General features: G+C 36.1%; 1 protein-coding gene across 1 annotated transcript in view; it reads right to left on the bottom strand.

Moving 5' to 3' along the window:
* The window catches only part of CNBD1 (cyclic nucleotide binding domain containing 1), a 395795-nt gene that overhangs the window by 359965 nt on the left and 15455 nt on the right, over positions 1-20375 (bottom strand). Inside the window, 2 exon segments of the mRNA XM_065895139.1 lie at positions 3410-3419; positions 15477-15549. Of these exon segments, the coding sequence (XP_065751211.1) occupies positions 3410-3419; positions 15477-15549 (83 nt within the window).

Here is a 20375-nt window from a genome sequence, read left to right as displayed (position 1 = left end):
AAGTTTTTTTCTGTAATTTATTAAAGCTCTTGTATAAAATATACCACATAATTAAAATTCCCCCAAAATGATTCACATAGAGTTTACATATACATTATTGAAAAGTATATTTATCTGACTCTTTGCAATGACTTATGAGTCTCATGCATTATTTTAGGACCAGAATAAAAATGTCTTAGACCAAAAGTTCAGCATTTCCCAAATCCAGATCAATGGAATCATCTGGGATGTTTTTTTAAGTACAGATTTCTGATCCTTTTCCTGATGAAGCAAGAGCTCCAAAGGTTGAGTCTGGGTAGGCTTCTCTATTTTAACTATCAGCCTCCAAGTGATTCTTATTTGCAGTTAGGCTTCAATACACTTAGAATATTTAAAAATGTAAATAACAAGATCCACTGGAATATAGCAAATTGACATTCAGTGTCAAGTAGTGACATTTGTTTCTGGAAAATCTGCCCTGTTCAATTTTCAATTGACAACCACCATGAAAAGCTGGTCAGCTTCTTAAAATGTTGAACATTCATCTTGACAGCTTATATCAATAATTATCAAAAATAATCATGCTTAAATCTTAGTCAGTATTTGCCTCATGGCAATGAATATAAAAATCCTCAAGAAGGCTTTTCTTATTTCATTGTCAATGTAAATAATAACACCTTAAAATATTTATAACAGCTTTTTTCTCTTGGCCAGAGTTCATATAACACCATGTTAATTCTTTTTTTTTTTTTTAATTTATTTATTTATTTTGGGCCGTGTTGGGTCTTCGTTTCTGTGCGAGGGCTTTCTCCAGTTGCAGCGAGCAGGGGCCACTCTTCATCGCAGTGCGCGGGCCTCTCACTGTTGCAGCCTCTCCAGTTGCGGAGCACAGGCTCCAGACGCGCAGGCTCAGTAGTTGTGGCTCACGGGCTTAGTTGCTCCGTGGCATGTGGAATCTTCCCAGACCAGGGCTCGAACCCATGTCCCCTGCATTGGCAGGCAGATTCCCAACCACTGCGCCACCAGGGAAGCCCCCATGTTAATTCTTTACACAAAACAAATACTATATACTTTAAGAATCCTATTTAATTTAATTTAACTTAATTGATTCAAATAATGCAATGTGAATGTGATTTAATATGACATTAGAAATGTTCATTCCTACTATCTCACACTATAGAATAGACCAAGGATCTACTATTTTTTAAAAATTCCAACCACTGAAATAACTGGAAGATTTCTCAAGATCTTTCTTCTTTCATTTTTTTCTATTTGGAACTCAGATTTTACAATCATCTGTTTTACAGGTCTACCTGTTATAAATCTAGTACTTCTTATATGACAAACATTGTGCTAAGGTTTTTACATTATTTTTGTCTCATTGCATAGTTATATAACCTGAAGAGGCTGATATTCTTTAATTCCCATTTTACACATAAATAAACTACAAACAATAATTTGCTTAATTCATATTACTAGGAAATGGAGAACAAAGAGTACATATGAAAACTGAATTGACTTCTAAACCCATTCTCTTAACTTTTTAGATATACCACCCCTGTAAATAATAAAACATGTTAGTTCTTACTGTGTGCCAGGCATTATTCTAGGCAGTTTACAGGTATCAGGTATTTAATCCTTACACAACTATATTATCTGATACTTCTATTGTCTCCATTTTATAGGTAACAAAACTGAGGCTCAAAGAAGTACAAACGTGTGATTTAAAAAAATTTTCTACATGGAGCCCATGCTACAAGACTTGGAACCTTAATCCAATCTGTAATCTAGATAAATCATCTTTGGAGTGGCTAAGGAGCCTACACCAAAATGCTAAAACCTTCACTCTTGTCCTTTTCTATGTGTATGACTGAGATGTCTGCTTTATCTAACCCTTGAGAATTTTCAAGATGTGGTGGCTAGTATACATGTACCTGGTGTTTATAATTTATGTCTCCAAATTAATGTGCCCAAGAAGTGAAAGAGGTAGAAGGTTGAAATGGAAAAGTCAAATGCTAGAGCTAATTTTCAGAACGAGGCCCTAACTGCCCTATAATGCTCTGATGGATGTTCTATATCACAAAATGTAATTTGGCAGTCTACTCCTATTTCTGAGTCTCTTGTCAAAACAGAAACATATAGTCCTATGTGTTTAGTAGGAATACATTTTGTTTAAAACCATGTGAAATTTGTAAATGAATGCCCTTAAATGTGGATAAGAGAAGTAGATTCAAAGAAACATGAAATAAATGTAATTAGAAAGCTAAGGACAAAGAAAGATTCAGAATTATAGGAGGGTTGGAGAGTAGACCATGGATCCAAATAACTATTTGACAATTTGAATGTGGTCCAGAAGATAATTTCATAATTTCCCATGCTATGAGTAAACACTGTCTATGAACAAAATTTGCCACTTCACTGAAGTATATCTGCAAGGAAATTTACCTACAAGGAAAAAACTCCAACTTCTTCAAGCAGATGATGAAGTGCATGCAAAACCTATAGCTTGAGGAAATCAATCAAGATTGTGGAGTAAGAAGATGTGGAGCTTACCTCCCCATTGAAACACATCAAAAATACAACTATATGAAGAACAATCCTCACTGAAAACTAGAAACTGGCAGAAGGAATCCTGTACAACCAAGACTATAAGATACACACATAATCAGGTAGGAAGGGAAAAAAATTGATCAGGTCAGGACTGTGCCCCTGGGAGAGGACTCAGAGGAAAAGGGAGATAACACGGGAGACACCACCCTGGGGAGTGAGAGACACAGACTGGGCACTTCAGTCCAGAGGTCCTACATGGGAGATATGAGCCCTCTTGCCTGGTTGGAGGACTGCTGGGACTAAAGGGAGGGCTGTGGGAAGCCTGGACTCTACTCGTGAAGAAGAGCACGTTGGCGTGCACCCTAGTTGAACAAACACTCGGCCCTGCTCACTCCGTGTCACAGTGTGGCACAAGTAGGGAAAGATCTGACCATAGGAGACAGAGGTAACCTGGTACTGGAGAAGAGCCTAGGTGGGGTGGCAGTGACCATTGTTGGTGCTTACTAAAGCAGTGCATTAGATGCAGCCCAGATCTCTGACAGTGGCTCACAACTCACCTGCCAGTATATACTGAGAGCCTACATGGGACCTGCTTGGCCTGTGGTATGGGCCCACAACAGGGTGGGGGTGGAGGCTGGAAGCAGTGATTGGCTGTGAAGGACAAAGGGGACTTGCACCTGAGGCTGCATCTGGGTGTAGCAAGGGAAACAATTATGTGTGCCTGCACAGGCAGCATATCAGAGACAGCTCAAACTTCTGTCTGAGGCCAACACAAACATCTCCTGCTTCAACACTACCTCCTCTGGAGCAAGGACTCCAATGCTGAGAGAGGGGAAAACACACACTTAAATGGAACAGAGACAGCTGGAGCGTGACCCACAAGGCTTCTGCTCCAGCAACTTGGGATCAGATGCCATCCCAATTGGGTGAAGATGACAACTGAGCAGACAGAATGTCCCACCTCACAACCCACTGCAGCTCTAGTGCCTCCATCTCCAGCCCCACCCCCTACCAAAGTGATAGCTGCTAGCACACGGTAAGGAAAACTGTGAATTGCATCCATGTAAATACAGCTCGCCTACCAAAGGCACCGGGTACATGCAGTCTGTAAAGGGGTGCTTCCACATAACAACAAAACTTCAAGACAACAATAGTTAACCATTTCACCTAAATATATAGAGACAGAGAAAGTTAAGCAAAATGAAAAGGCAGAGGAACTGGTCTCAACTGAAAGAGCAAGAGAAAACTCTTGAAAAAATAAATAATGAAACAGAAGTAAACAATTCACCAGCAAAGAATTCAAAGCATTGGTAATAAAAATGGTGACTGAATTAGGGGGGAAAAATACATGTACCCAGTGAAAATGTTAACAACAAACTAGAAAATATAAAAAAGACCCAATCAGAAATAAAGAATTCAATAGCTGAAATTAAAAAATACACTGAAAGGGCTGAATAGCAGACAAAGTTATACAGAAGAACACATAAATGATCCGGAGATAGAATAATGGAAATCACCCAATAAGAAAAGCAAAAAGAATTTTTTAATGAAAACAATTTAAGCGATCTCTGTGATAACATTAAGCATATCAATATTTGCTTTCTAGGGGTCCCAGAAGGTGAGAAAGCGAGATGGAGATCAAACATTTTAAAATACTTAGAAAAAAATGACAATGAAAACACAATGACCCAAAACGTATGGGAAATGGCAAAAGCACTTCTAAGAGGGAAGTTTATAGCAATGTTATCTTACCCCAAGAAACAAGAAAAATCTCAAATAAACAAACTAAACTTACACCTAAAGCAACTAGAGAAAGAAGAACAAACAAAACCCAAAGTTAGCGGAAGGAAAGAAATCATAAAGATCAGATCAGAAATAAATGAAATAGAAACTAAGAAAACAATACCAAAGATCAATGAAACTAAAAGCTGGTTCTTTGAGAAGATAAACAAAATTGATAAAGCTTTAGCCAGACTCAAGAACAAAAAGGGAGAGGACTCACAGCAATGAAATTAGAAAAGAAAAAGAAGTTACAACTGACAGCACAGAAAGACAAAGGATCTTAAGAGACTACTACAAGCAACTCTATGCCAATAAAATGGACAACCTGGAAGAAATGGACAAATTCTTAGAAAGGTATAACCTTCCAAGATGAAACCAGGAAGAAATAAAAAATATGAATAGACTAATCACAAGTAATGAAATTGAAACTGTGATTAAAAATCTTACAACAAACAAAAGCCCAGGACCAGATGGCTTCACAGGCAAATTCTATCAAACACTTAGAGAAGCACTAACACCTATCTTTCTCAAACTCTTCCAAAATATAGCAGAGGGAGAAACACTCCCAAACTCATTCTATGAGGCCACTATCACTCTGATACCAAAACCAGACAAACATATCACAAAAAAAGAAAATTACAGTCCAATATCACCGATGAACATAAGTGCAAAAATCCTCAACAAAATACAAGCAAACAGAATCCAACAACACATTAAAAGGGTCATACACCATGATCAAGTGAGATTGAGCCCAGGGATGCAAGGATTCTTCAATATATGCAAATCAATGTGATATACCATATTAACAAATTGAAGAATAAAAACATATGATCATCTCAATAGATGCAGAAAAAGCTTTTGACAAATTTCAACACCTATTTATGATAAAAACTCTCCAGAAAATGAGCATAGAGGGAAACTACTGCAACATAATAGATGCCATATATGACAAACCCACAGCCAACATTGTTCTCAATGGTGAAAAGTGAAACCATTTCCTCTAAGATCAGGAAAAAGACAAGGATGTCAACTCTCATCACTATTATTCAACATCATTTTGGAAGTGCTAGCCATGGCAATCAGAGAAGAAAAAGTAATAAAAGGAATCCAAATTTGAAAAGAAGAAGTAAAACTGTCACTGTTTGCAGATGACATGATACTATGCATAGAGAATCCTAAAGATGCTACCAGAAAACTACTAGAGCTAATCAATGAATTTAGTAAAGTAGCAGGATACAAAATTAACACACAGAAATCTCTTGCATTCCTCTACCCTAATGATGAAACATCTGAAAGAGAAATTAAGGAAACAGTCCCATTTACCATTGCAACAAAAGAATAAAATACTTAGGAATAAAACTAACACCATACACAAAAATAAACTCAAAATGCCTTAAAAACCTAAATGTAAGGCCAAACACTATAAAACTCTTAGAGGAAAACATAGGAAGAACACTCTTTGACATAAATCACAGCAAGATCTTTTTTGACCCATCTCCTAGAGTAATGAAAATTAAAATAATGAAAAAATGGGACCTAATGAAACTTAAAACTTTTGCACAGCAAAGGAAACCATAAACAAGATGAAAATACCACCATCAGAATGGCAGAAAATATTTGCAAATGAAGCAACTGACAATGTATTAATCTCCAAAATATGCAAACAGCTCATGCAGCTCAATATCAAAAACCAAACAACCCAATCAAAAAATGGGTGGAAGACCTAAATAGACATTTCTCCAAAAAGACATCCAGATGGCCAAACAAACACATGAAAAGATGCTCAACATAACTAATTATTAGAGAAATGCAAATCAAAACTACAATGAGGTATCACCACACACCGGTCAGAATGACCATCATCAAAAAATCTACAAACAGTAAATGCTGGAGAGGGTGTGGAGAAAAGGGAACCCTCCTACACTGTTGGTGGGAATGTAAATTGATACAGCCATTATGGAGAACAGTATGGAGGTTCCTTAAAAAACTAAAAATAAAACTACCATATGACCCAGCAGTGTCACTACTGGGCATATACCCTGAGAAAACCATCATTCAAAAAGATACATGCACCCCAGTGTTCATTGTAGCACTATTTACAATAGCCAGGACATGGAGGCAACCTAAATGACCATCAACAGAGGAATGGATAAAGAAGATGTGGTATATATGTACAATGGAATATTACTTAGCCATAAGGAACGAAACTGTGCCGTTTGCAGAGACATGAATGGAGCTGGAGACTGTCACACAGAGTGAAGTAAGTCAGAAAGAGAAAAACAAATATTGTATATCGCTTTTATGTGGAATCTAGAAAAATGGCACAGATGAACCTATTTGCAAAGCAGAAATAGAGACACAGACTTAGAGAACAAATGTATGGATACCAAGGGGGAGAAGGGAGTGAAATGAACTGGGAGATTGGGCTTGATATATAATCACTACTATGTATAAAATAGATAACTAATAAGAGCCTACTGTATAGCACAGGAAACTCTACTCAATGTTCTGTGGTGATCTAAATGGGAAGGAAAATCAAAAAAAGAGGGGATATATGTATACATATAGCTGATTCACTTGCTGTACAGCAGAAACTAATATAACATTTTAAAGCAACTATACTTCAATAAAAATTAATAATAAAAAAACTCAGTGAATGAGAGATTAGAGACAGGTGTATAAGAAACTAATAAACTTGAAAACATGTATTTAGATATTCCCAAATGCTTCATAGAGAAATAAGAAGGTGCAAAACAGAGAAAAGAATTATAAAATATTTATTCTTTTATTAATTAAAAACATTTATGGAGCCCCTAGGGTATTCTAGTCTCTAGTAATAGAAAGACTAATAAGATAGGATTTCTGTTTGGGTTGACAGACTACTAGTTGACCCCACCCAAATTCACTCTCCACTTCTTCCCAAACACATGGCTGCCCAGCTAAAGACTATATTTCCCAGCCTCCTTTAAACTGAAATTAGCCTAAGAGAAAGTTCTTGCCAGCAGAATGTAAGAAGTAATTCTAGAAATTCTGCCTCTTTTGTCAAATAGGAAATTGCTTTCCTTGACTTCATATTTTTCCTTTCCATGAAGTGGAAACTAGATGTGGCAGTGGCCTCTTCACCTATATTGAAAAGAAAATGACAAGCTGATATCAAAACACCAAGATGAGGCCAACACACATCCTTGAATGATTTCATGCAGTAGAACTTCTACATACAACCAGAGCACCACTTTCAAACTAAGGATGAAAAACCTTTTACTTAAACCACAGCATTTTTTAGTTTTATTGTTACATCATACTGGCAGTTACCCTAATCTAATGAAAACAGCCTTCAAGGAGCTGCCTATGTTAAAATAGAGGGGAAGAGACTTTAAACAAATACATAAGAAATTATCAGGAGTGCTCTGATAGAAAACAATACAGAGTCAAGTGGAAATGGAGAAGACAACTCTTCTTGGAGAAGGAGATTTCAGGTTGAACATGAAGATTAATTTACCTATTTATTGGTAGGTGGGGATGAATGGGAGGATGGTATTTCAGACAGAAAAATCAGTATGAGCCAAAGTACAAAGTCCTCAATAACATGGTGCAGGTATAGTCAAGAAACCACCAGTCATGTCATGGCTGGGAGGAAAGGAAGAGTCACTGGGAGACAAGGCTGGAGATGTAAAAATTATCCCATTACAAAAGCTCTTGTAAGTAATGTGATTACAACTGACTTATCCAATGTGTGTCTAATATGGAGGGAAGATTCTACAATTTAACAGTTTCTGGCTTGTACAGCTGGGTAGATAATCTTGCCATTCACTAAGATAAAAGTGTGGATGAAAATATAGCTTCAGCTTTATACAGTAATAAGACTAAAAGTTTTTTATGTCAAATCAAATTTATATCTTTCCTTTTGCAAATGAGAAAACTAAGCCCTGAGGGTTTAACTGATATTCTAATAACCTCAATCACATTTAGTGGCAGAGCAAGAGCTAGAAGGTGAATTCTTTCAGACTCTCAGCTTAAAGTCTTTTTGGAACAGATGTATAGGGAATAAAAAGCTATGAAGTTTGCTGCAAGACAATCTGAACCTTGAAAAATAAATAAAATTAAACTTGGTATAGGGGAGATTAATAAGTTTATCAGAATAAAGGAATTGGTAAAGAAGGGTGGGGGTTTAGGGGATATTTACTCAGGAGTAAAATTCACGTCAGCAAATAGTAATAAGAATATATTGATTGTCCCAGATTCTAGAGGACTTCAAATGACAGATAAAGGAGATTTATTCAAAAAATATTTAATGTGCACCAATAATGTGTCAGATACCATTATAATCACTGGGAATACATCAGCAAATAAAAAATGTTTTGTCCTCATGAAGTTTTCAATGTAGAGAGAGGAACAATAAAAATAAATTTGTAGCTATATGTCAGACATACTATTAAGAAATGAAAGCAAAAATCAGGGGATAATAAGTACTAAGAGTATCTGTTTCATATAGGCTGGTCACAGAATGCAGAGACCTGATGGATGTAAGGGATAAAGGAGAGTAGACATCTGAAGAAAGAGCATTCCAGATAGAAAGCATAAGTGTGAAGGCCTTGAGGCAGGACCATACTTGGTGTGATAGGAGCAGAGCATGGAGACAACTATGGCTAGAGCAAAATAAGCAAGACAGTCTTGTCTAGAAGAAGTGGTCAGAGATGCAGTAGGATGTGATCATGTATGACCTTACAGGCCACAGTGAAGTTCTTAGCTCTTACCTTGAGTGATATGGAAACCATTAGGATATTCTGAGCAAATAATGTTCTGGTGTATATTTTAACAAGATTCATCTGGCTACTGTGCCAGCTACAGACTGTAAAAGGGCAAGGGATGGAGCAAGAAAACCAATCAATAGGCTACTGCAGTAATCCAGGCAAGAGCACTGGTGCTCTGGATCAGGATGGTGTTAGTGGAGGTGGTAAGAAATGGTTAGATTCTGGATATATTTTGAAGGTAGAGCTATCAGGGTATCTTTCAGGTTAGATACGAGGTATAAAAGAGAAAGATAGCAGGCTCTGATGACTCCAAGATTTGGGGCTTGACCTTGAATTTGCACGGTTGCCATTTATTAAAATGTGGATACAGAAGGTTAATAGGTGAAAAGAAAAAAATCAAAATTTATGTTGTAGATTTGTAAAGTTTGAGGTGTCTGTTTGCTAGCTAAGTGGATTTGACTTTATCTTTTATGTGGTGAATAGTCATTGGATAGTCTTGAGCAAAGAAATGATAGTAAAATATATTAACCTAAATATATCAAAGAAATAACATTAGAAAACTATCAAAGCAAATGTAGGTTCCCACAATCCTCTACTCAGGTTTGATTAATTTGTTACAGTGGCTTAGAGAATTCAGGAAAACTGTTTATTTAGTTATGTTTACCAGTTTATTACAAAAGGATATGATAAAGGATACAGATGGACATCCTGAAAAAAGAGATTCACAGGGTAAATTATGTGGGAATGTGTTCAGAGCTTCCATACCTTCTCCAGGCATCACTATCCCAGCACCTCCATGTGTTCACCAACTCAGAAGCTCCTTGAACCCAGTCCTTCTGGGTTTTTTTGTTTTTTTTTTTTTTTTTATAAATTTATTTATTTATTTTTGGCTGTGTTGGGTCTTTGCTTCTGTGCGAGGGCTTTCTCCAGTTGCAGAGAGCGGGGGCCGCTCTTCATCGCAGTGCGCGGGCCTCTCACTGTCACGGCCTCTCCCATTGCAGAGCACAGGCTCCAGACGCGCAGTCTCAGTAGTTGTGGCTCACGGGCTTAGTTGCTCTGCGGCATGTGGGATCTTCCCAGACCAGGGCTCGAACCCGTGTCCCCTGCATTGGCAGGCGGATTCTCAACCACTGCGCCACCAGGGAAGCCCCTTCTGGGTTTTGATAGAGGCTTCATTACATAAACATGATTGATTAAATTATTCACCCAGAGGTCAGGAGGTGGGACTGAAAGTTCCAACCCTCTAATCACATTGTTGGTTTTCCTGGCAATTTGGATCCTTAGATGGGGTCCAAAATTCACCGCATTAACATAACAAAAGATATCTTTATCACTCTCATCAGTTAGGAAATTCCAAAAGTTTTAGGAGCGCTATGCCAGAAATGGGGACAAAGACCAAACATATACTTCTTATTGTAAATCACAATGCCACAGAGGGCTATTGGCATTTTGGATGCAGGATTTTACTGCACATTGCTGTTTACAATGCCCAACCCCTACCCACTTAATGTCAGTGCTACCTCCTAGTCGTTGTGGAATCTATAAGTGGGTACACATTTCCAAATGTCCTCCAGGGGCAGTACTGCCTCAGTTAGAGGATCTTGCTCTAGACAACTGAATACAAGACTATGAACTTTAGGCAAAATAACATTAACAGGCACACCTTGAATCACAAGCCTCTAACTTGTTCACAATCTATTAAATAAAAGTAAGATTCCATCAGTGTCTGCCCACATTTTCTGCCACCACGAAAGATAACAAGTCTGTTCTGATTGACAGTGCCAACTGGTAGCTACCAATGAAAACTCTTCAAAATAAAAATTGACTTCATTCCAGACAGAGCAATGTTTGTGGGACAGCTCAGTTAATTTTTTTTTTATGTGTACATAAACCACCTTTTTAAAGATCTTCTTATCTCCCCTTTCTCTTCCAAACCTTATTTTCCTTAAGAATAAAAATCACCTTTTTCTTCATATATTCATGTTTATGTCAAACAATGTCCATGTCTGACAAGCCAAGTCCAGGAGCCTCCTTAAAATCATCATAACTGCTCTACTAATTTGATGTACTTTACCTTAATTGGAAGCAATGAGAGAAAAATAATTACTCAATGTTTTCATGTTTTAATTAATTACTATAATTTAAGCAATATCATTTTTCTCTTTCTGTCATAAAAGTATATAATTTAAAGATACATTTTGGGGAAAATGGGCACATTTAATCATCTATAAATTAAGGAGTTTCCATCAGATGATTTCTAAGTTGATTTCTTCTTGTACAATCCTCTAACTCTACAATATTGTGTCTATGGGAAAATGCTGAATGCTACATAATCAACTTATTAGTGAACTTTGGGCTAAAACCTATTTATGAGTTACAGACTCTGTAAGTATAAAAATATACAATCAACATAACTACATCTGTATTTGAGTATAAATGGCTACATATTGGTAATATCAATCACTAATGAAGATAGAACTTTTGCTATATCCTAATCAAAAACCAAATTGTTTGACAAGGACCATTTTTATACAAATGTACAAATGCAAATGCATCATAACTGTGTTTGTCTTTTATACTTCCAAGTTTATAAATGTTTAAAGATTTCTGTATGAAGTTACAAAAGTACTGACCACAAAGGAAAAAGCAGATATAAAGCTGTAGCCTCATTTTTTTTCTATTTGAAACTTAGGAGAACATAAAATTCCTTTTAAACCATATTGCTCTATTTTTTACTAAGTAAATTGAACTTTAGAACATAAGAGCTGACTGATCGAGTCATAGAGTACTTTGACAAACCAAAGAAATCTTCAAAGGATAGTTAAGTTTATTTCCAAAGCATATAGTCCAGGAAGAAATTTGGAATGTCAAACCAACAGAAGCTACTGTGTTGTTTCAAAATATATGTTTTAAAAAGATTAGCTATCTAGACAATACTAAAAAAAAAACTATTAATGTGTATTTTTCCTCATAATCAACACAAGTAGAAAATTTGTAATGTTTTTTAAAGCATTAAGAAGATATTTATTTCTACTGAACATCAGAACATAATTCAATTCAAAACATTGAACTCTATGCCTAAAGTCTAAGAGTAGAAAGCAATAAGATAAAACAAATCTCCTGGGACTTCCCTGGTGGTCCAGTGGTAAAGAATCCACCTTCCAATGCAGAGGACAATGGTTTGACCCCTGGTGGGGGAACTAAGATCCCACATGCTGCTGGGCAACTAAGCCCACACACCACAACTACTGAGCTGTGAACCTCAATGAGAGAGCCCACGTGCTGCACACTACAGAGCCAATGCACACTGGAGCCCGCACCACAACTAGAGAGAGAAAATCCGCACTCCACAACTAGAGAGAAGCCCATACACCACAACGAAGGGCCTGCATGCCACAACTAAGACCCGACACAGCCAAAAATAAGAAAGAAAATAAAATTTTAAAAAAAGAATACATTAGGAAATCATTTTTAAAATAAATAAGTAGATAAAATTAAAACAAATCTGCTCTCATGGAACATAGTCTACTAGAGATAAAAAGTCCTATATCCAAGAATTTAGGAATCCAAAGTGACATCATTTTCCCTTTGTTATTCAGTTTTTCTTTTATGTGGTTTAAAAAGAAAACCCAGAATATGCCAATCTACTGCCTTTATTCTGAGGAGAAGAAATACAAGATAGACACCAACTGACTGAGACCACACGTATATGGGCAGCAGCCACGACAACATTGGGTCTTGCCTTTTGTACAAAGTGTATACATATATACATGTAAATATATATATATGTAATCCAGTTGAAGGGCTATGTTCTACTTTGGTAGAAATAGGACTGAATTGATGTCCTGCCATTAGGCCGTAGCGCTGCTAGGATTGCATCGATCTTCCTGTTTGTACTGTTTGTAACTATGGCCCCATCTTAAGTATTCCTAATTGAAAAACAAAGCCTCAGGAAACCGAAACTTAACCAGCCGCTCTCGCTTCTGTAACTATGCTTGCTGAACCCCCTTTTGCAACCATCCAACCAATCAGACGGTGACTAGTGTCTTTGTTTAAAAGTTAACCAATCAGTGACTAGTGTCTTTGTTTAAAAGTTAGCCAATCAGTACTCCCCACCCCTGAAGGTCGCGAGCTTGTTTCAACCTGTCTATAAAAGAGCTGTACTAAACTCCATCGGAACCTCTTAGCGTCACCGGCAACGAGTGCGCGGAGGTCCAGGTTCGAACCTGCAATAAATGACCCTTGCCGTTTGGCTTTGACTCTTGTCTCTGGTGGTCTTGTGGAGGGGTCTCGTGACCGTGGGCATTTCACAGTGAGAAGTGCTCACATGCACCCAGATAGGGGACAGAAGCAGTTGTAACAATGGAGTGGAGCCCATGGTAGAGGTACATGGGAAATGATAAGAGAGTAGCAGCCTCCCCTCCATCTTCCCACTCTGGGCCAAAGGAAAGACGGAGGAAGGACAGTTATCCAAAGAAGATGAATATACATATGTACGTGTGTGTGTGTGTGTGTGTGTGTGTGTGTATGGTATAGTATCAAAACTAAGACTCTTCATATGTTTAATGTATAAAAAAATTTCAATCCTTGAGTCATTTAATTCTCAGCCTTTCTGTTTTTATTATGGGGGAAAGTATACTTCATTGGTCATTTTAAACATATAATACATATAGAATAAATATGGAGGAACATATTTTTCTTAAATCCCTTCTCAATTTGTTGAAATCAATTGAAAGCTTTGTAATCTGAAAGACAATTTCTATGTACACATTTCTGATAAATTGCCTAAAGAAATTTCAGGGAGGAAAAAGGACCTGAATTGCTAAGCCTTCATTAATTTGTTGTAGTTTATTTTCTCATTCTAAGTAAATACTCATTTTCACATCCAATTTTGTATTTTTAATCTTATAATCTTTTTCTAAAAGAATGACCCAAAACCGATACACAGTTCCTGTAAAATGTGTCCCCTTCCAGGCCCCTGGTGTGTGCCACTGCCTCAAAAGAAAACATCCAAGAAATTCAGGGGAGTGTCTGAGAGAAGGTACAGTAAATGTGAGACTTAATAGAGGGAAGTCAGGCAGGACAACCAGACTGCCTGGACCAGATGATGGTCTGATGAGAAAACACTGCCTGGGGGGGATTCTCAAACCAGGAAGATGAAGGCTGGTAAAATTTATGTAGAATGGATTCTTTGGCAGACCCAGATCTAGATAATTTAATCTCTCTTATTATGATTCCCGAAGGGTGGTAGCGAGGTGGGAATCTAGAAATACAATATATTTTTTAAATGCCTGGGCTAGAAAGCAAAAGGAAAATAAGAGGAAAGAAGGTGTTCTACTCCAAAAGCCTTAACTAGCTTGTTACGTGTGAAAAAAGGGACCAGCATATAAGTTCAACAGTTAAAAACTTGGGTGAGCTTTTTTGAATAACAATAATAAAAATAGTTATGTAGCTCTTACCATGTGTCAGACACTGTTTACTTTACATATATTAGCTCATTTAATCATCCTAATAACTCTTTGAAACGGATATGACTATTATCTCCATTTTACTAATGAGAAAACTGAGGTAAAGAGAAATTAAGTAACCAGTCCAAGACCACACAGCTGGGAAGTGGCTGATCCAGGATTCAAACTAGGCAACATGACTCCAGAGGACATGTATTTAATTCTTTACCCTATGCTGAAAGGTGCCAAGAGTGAGGAAGGGGCAGAAGCACATAATTTAAAAAGTATTATTTAGATAAATTAAAAAAAAGCATACCCTCTCTCTTTCTCTGAAAAAGGAGTGGAAAAGTCAATGAAGATGTAGAAATAATTTGAAGTGGTTAAGAGGATGTGACTTAAGATGAGGCAAGTTCCTCTCCTAGTGAAGAAAAGTGGGAGGGTAGATGGACACTGATGGATGGGAAAGAAACTAACTAGTTTTATAATTTCAAAAAATTCAATTTGGGAAAAGGAGTTAGCAAGAAAATAGATTTTAAAAAATTATATTTTCAAGTGTCACACATCTTAGGAACCCTGAGCTATGAACCGTGATATTTCTTAGTTCTTTGGCTCCATTATATTTCAACTAGGCATCTTCTAGGCACTGCTAAAGTACTTGTTTCACTCAGGATTTGTGTTTTCAACCATTTAAAGCTTTTTTCCCTTATGACTGTTTTTGAGTACTACAAAGAGCCCAGCTAGGGATGAGTTATGTTTGTTTCACACTAAACTGTTTCCTTAAAATATGACATATATATTCTGCCCCTTCAACCTGGAGAAATAACCTCCAGGTTTTCAAATGTTTTTATCTGTGTGGTAAATCAGGTACCTCTGAGAGTCAACAATGGTTTATTACTATACTTTATCCATGAAACAAACCTATTCATATTCATTTGAATGACAGGAAAAGAAAGGCGTGATAACTTACCTGTATTGTATTCCTCTCATGTGGCATAATGTATTCAACTGAGGATAATCAATGTTCTGAGGCATTTGCAAGCCTGCAAAATTAAAAAAAAATCAATTAAAAATGTGAGCAATTTTCGACAATCTTATTAACCAAGTTTGTAAATACAATTTAATTGCAAACATTCATCATAGTAAAAGAATTCAGTGACTATGGAAGTGATGTATTAACAGTCTTTGTTACACAAGCAGAATTGAATAGGGTGATTAAATTGAGGAAAGAATTTAATGTCTTTCATTGATGTCAAATCTAGTCTGGAATATTATGTTTGTTTATTTGTTTAATTCCAGTAAATTCTGGTGCTAATATGTGTCATATAATGTCACTCCTCTGGAAGTAAGCCTTTCAGAATCCTTATCCTATTCCTTTAGAATGTGAACTGGTTCCAGAACTCCAGACATGACAATTCAAAGAAGAGTTTTCTTGAGGTCTCCCTCTCCCTCTTCATCTCCTTCTCCTTCTCTGTAATACTAGTAATTTTTGTTCATTCCTATGCAGGTCCCCATCTTTGGCTAGCTCCTCCTCAGAACTCTACAGAGCACCTTCCAGTGTCTGGATTCAGTTTGCAATTCCTTCTGAAGTTCAAGTGTAAGCAAATCACACATGTTCCCTTACAAGCAGAAAGATAGTAGTCATAGCTAAAAGCAACTAACTGTGATTCCCCTTCAGTACCAGAAAGAACTGACATCCTTCAAAGGAGATGAAAAGGAAAATAGAATATTGACAACAAGCATAATTACAAAGATGTGCCTTCACATCACAGGTACTCTCCATACCCCAGGAGAATGCATGCTGTTGGAAATTTAAAATGGAAAGCAGTAATAAATACCAAGATGCACATTATTCCTTCCCTTAGTGAACAGGTATTGAGAGAATCACCGGCCTAATGCATTTCTAACCTTTTTAAGACATATTCATTGACCACATCCCAATAATGAAGAATTAGAATTTGACATGTCCAAACTTATCCATTTTAATTCCAGGTAACTGAATCATAAAATTTCAAACACTTTTTGTTTAAGCCTTTTGTGATCTAAAACTGAATCATCAATAACAAATAACCACTTGCTAAATACAAAACTGAAAACAGTAAAATATAAACAGAAAACTGGTTGTTACCACATGAATCATTACCATTTAATAAACCTGAAAATACTAATTACATGCTTTAGGTATTTTCTTACCTACCTTACTCAGTTAAGCCTTCAGAAAGCAAAAATTACCTCATTGCACTTTAGCATTATATGGAATCATTATTTTAGATGATCCAAGTTACAGCTAGATTATATAAAAAATACTTCTAGTATAGTAATATTTCTGATATGGGATATTATAAAAGACCTTAATTATGGTAGTATTTTTTCATTTTTAAAAATTTTATTGAAGTATAGTTGATTTACAATGTTGTATTAATTTCTGCTGTACAGCAAAGTGATTGTTATACATATATATATATATATATATATATATATATACATATTCTTTTTCATATTCTTTTCCATTATGGTTTATCACAGGATACTGAATATAGTTTGCTGTGCTATACAGTAGGACATTGTTGTTTATCCATCCTATGTATCACAGTTTTCATCTGCTAATCCCAAACTCACAATCCATCTGTCCTCCAATCCCTTCTCCCCTTGAGAACCACAGGTCTGTTCTCTATATCTGTGAGTCTGTTTCTATTTCATAGATAAGTTCATTTCTGTTATATTTTATATTCCACATATAAGTGATATCATATGGTATTTTTCTTTCTGGCTTACTTCACTTAGTACAGTAATCTCTGGGTCCATCCATGTTGCTGCAAATGACATTTCTTTCTTTTATGACTGAGTAATATTTCATTGTGTATATATATATACCACATCTTCTTTACCCATTCATGTGTCATACAGTAGTTTTTATATACATGGGTTAAGAAAAGACTTTTACTAAGCATTGGTTTAGTCCATTTTCCTAACCCAGTTTAAGAAGAGGGTCAGAAATAGCCCTGGGGACTGGTGTGGACATAAAAGGGGGATGGTGGCATAGAGATTTGGGAAAAGGACAAGGTTTGAGAAATTCTGACTTTAAAAAGGGCTTTGAAAAAAAAAAGGCTTTGAAAAAGTAAATATCTTCAACTTTCAGTTAAAACAAAAATATAAAAATCACAGAACAGATATTATAAGACTAAGAATTGCCAGCAAAGAATAGAAAAATTGAAAACTCACTATGTCTGAGGAAAGCTGTGGCACCTGAGGGTGCAACTTCGCACTGGGCTTGGCACAGCCAAGTAAACTCAAAACCAGAATCAGATGAATGGATAAAGAAGATGTGGCACATATATACAATGGAATATTACTCAGCCATAAAAAGAAATGAAATTGAGTTATTTGTAGTGAGGTGGATGGACTTAGAGTCTGTTATACAGAGTGAAGTAAGTCAGAAAGAGAAAAACAAATACCATATGCAAACACATGTATATGGAATCTAAAAAAAAAAAATGGTCACGAAAAACCTAGGGACAGGACAGGAATAAAGACGCAGACCTACTAGAGAATGGATTTGAGGATACGGGGAGGGTGAAGGGTAAGCTGGGACAAAGTGAGAGAGTGGCATGGACATATATAAACTACCAAATGTAAAATAGATAGCTAGTGGGAAGCAGCCGCATAGCACAGGGAGATCAGCTCGGTGGTTTGTGACCACCTATAAAGGTGGAATAGGTAGGGTGGGAGGAAGGGAGACGCAAGAGGGAAGAGATATGGGAACATATGTATATGTATAACTGATTCACTTTGTTATAAAGCAGAAACTAACAAACCATTATAAAATAATTATCCTCCAATAAAGATGTTAAAAAAAAAAAAAAAAACAGAATAGTCTAGGTAGTACTCACAGCCTAGAAGGACACTATACAATTCACAAAAAAATTTCTTCACCGATCCTCATTTCCAAGAAATGTTTGTCACAAGGATTTTTACATAAAGGCCCTTGAGCAATATACTGGATCTTGTCTTTGAAGAGTTTCATTAAAAAGAAAAAAAACAAAAGATTTCACCATGAAATTATAAAGTTGAACTTCTCTGGTGATCAAATTTAATACAGGGATAAAGCTTAAAGAGTTTAAAGAATACTAAGCTTACATTTGTTTTCCAGTCTTTTTCTCTGTTCATGAATATGTCTTACTTGGGCTTTTGGCAGAGTAGAAGAGGCTTAACCCTATAATGGGGATAAAAATCAAGGATTTTGACCAGAGTAAGTTTGAAAGGGGATTAGCAGCTGATATAAATGGGTGGTTATAAAGAATTTTAAACTTGAAATTCATGGTAAAATTTAAAAAAACAATTATCTTTATTGATATAAGGCCTACTATACATTATTGAAATAGAGAAACTAAAATCCAATGTTTTATGTGAGTGACACGATGATCTTTTGTTTACATGTGTTAATGTTTTCTCAGGGGTAGATATATATTTTCATATTTGCGCAGTATGGTGAATTAAGTATGTTTGTGATAGGAGTTATAAAGATATGTTAAAACATATAAAGATATGTTTTGTGAGTGTTAAAATAAAACTAAACTATTTTTCTCCAACAAGCTTTCCCTCTTAAGAGTAGATAAATATCCCTTGCAAAATCTAAGAGGAAGCAGTAGACTAAGTGAAGACTTAACAATATTGTAAATGAATAACCACTATTTACTATGAAACTAAATTCATCTGAGTGGCTTATAGGGCAAGGTAAAAGAAGTGGACAACAGAGCCAAAGAGAAAATGTGACAACAACAAAGAGAAACTGTGGAAATTTCAGAGTATGGTAGGCTAGAAAACAGACCTCTTCAAAGTAGTTATAGCACACACTCTAATGACTAATCCAGTGACAAGTAGAACTTTGCTTAATACAGTATTCAGAGTGCAAAGAAACAGTTCAACAGCAATAGCAACAGAAACATTATCAATGAACTTTTAGTAAGAATAGCAGTTCTTATATGCAGGAGGTGAATTCTAGCATAAGACTAAAGTACAGAACAAGGAGTTGGATAGGAGTAAAAAGAAAATCTCCATCAGAGACTATAAGTGTAATTAATTCCCCCTATATACTTAGATAATTGATCTAGTTCTATGTTTTTAAATAAGTCTAAACTTGTGTAATAATAGAGAATTAAACATAACTATGTTAGTGGTTAATAGTGTGTTTATTCTTTTCCCTTCAAATAATAATTTGTTTTCTAAAATCTCAAAGTTAATTCTCCTTGAAGTAACATTCAATAAACATAAGGCACCTGAAAAATCTCAATTAAATAGACCATCAAGAGGCAAAGGAATAGTGCCCAATCATGGACTTCTATGAATAAAAGCTGACACACCAACAGGGACAATTATGCAAGTGGGCTTATGTTGTCCCTGCCCCTTGTCTGAGTGGTTAAGATGTTAAAATAGACATATATTAACTGAAAAGTGAAAATAGAGGGGAATGTTATACAACAAATTATTGAAATAGCTTCCCTTTATTTCTTGATGAATGCAGTCATCTACATTCATGTTTATTTCCTCAACTCAGATTCGCTTCTCCACTCACTAAAATTTATCTTTCACGTTCATTATTCATTAAAATTTATTTTATTAAAAATTATAGGAAATCTTGTAGTTTTTAGTGCAATAACCTCTTTTCAGTCACCATTGTACTAACCTCTGTGTGACATTTGACACTGGTGAAGTTTCTACCTACGAGGCTTCTGTGACAGCATTCTCTCCTCGCTTGCTTTTTCCTTATTAGACTTCTCTACCAACTCCTATCTTCTTTTCTTGAGCATCGATGTTGCCCACCAATCCATTCTAAGTATCCCTGTCTTCTCTTCTCAGTTTAGACCCACTT

The sequence above is a fragment of the Phocoena phocoena genome, chromosome 17 (genome assembly GCF_963924675.1).
Source record: "Phocoena phocoena chromosome 17, mPhoPho1.1, whole genome shotgun sequence".
NCBI lineage: Eukaryota > Metazoa > Chordata > Mammalia > Artiodactyla > Phocoenidae > Phocoena > Phocoena phocoena.
Note: the sequence above shows the minus strand (reverse complement) of the source record. Positions and strands in the feature narration are given on the sequence as shown.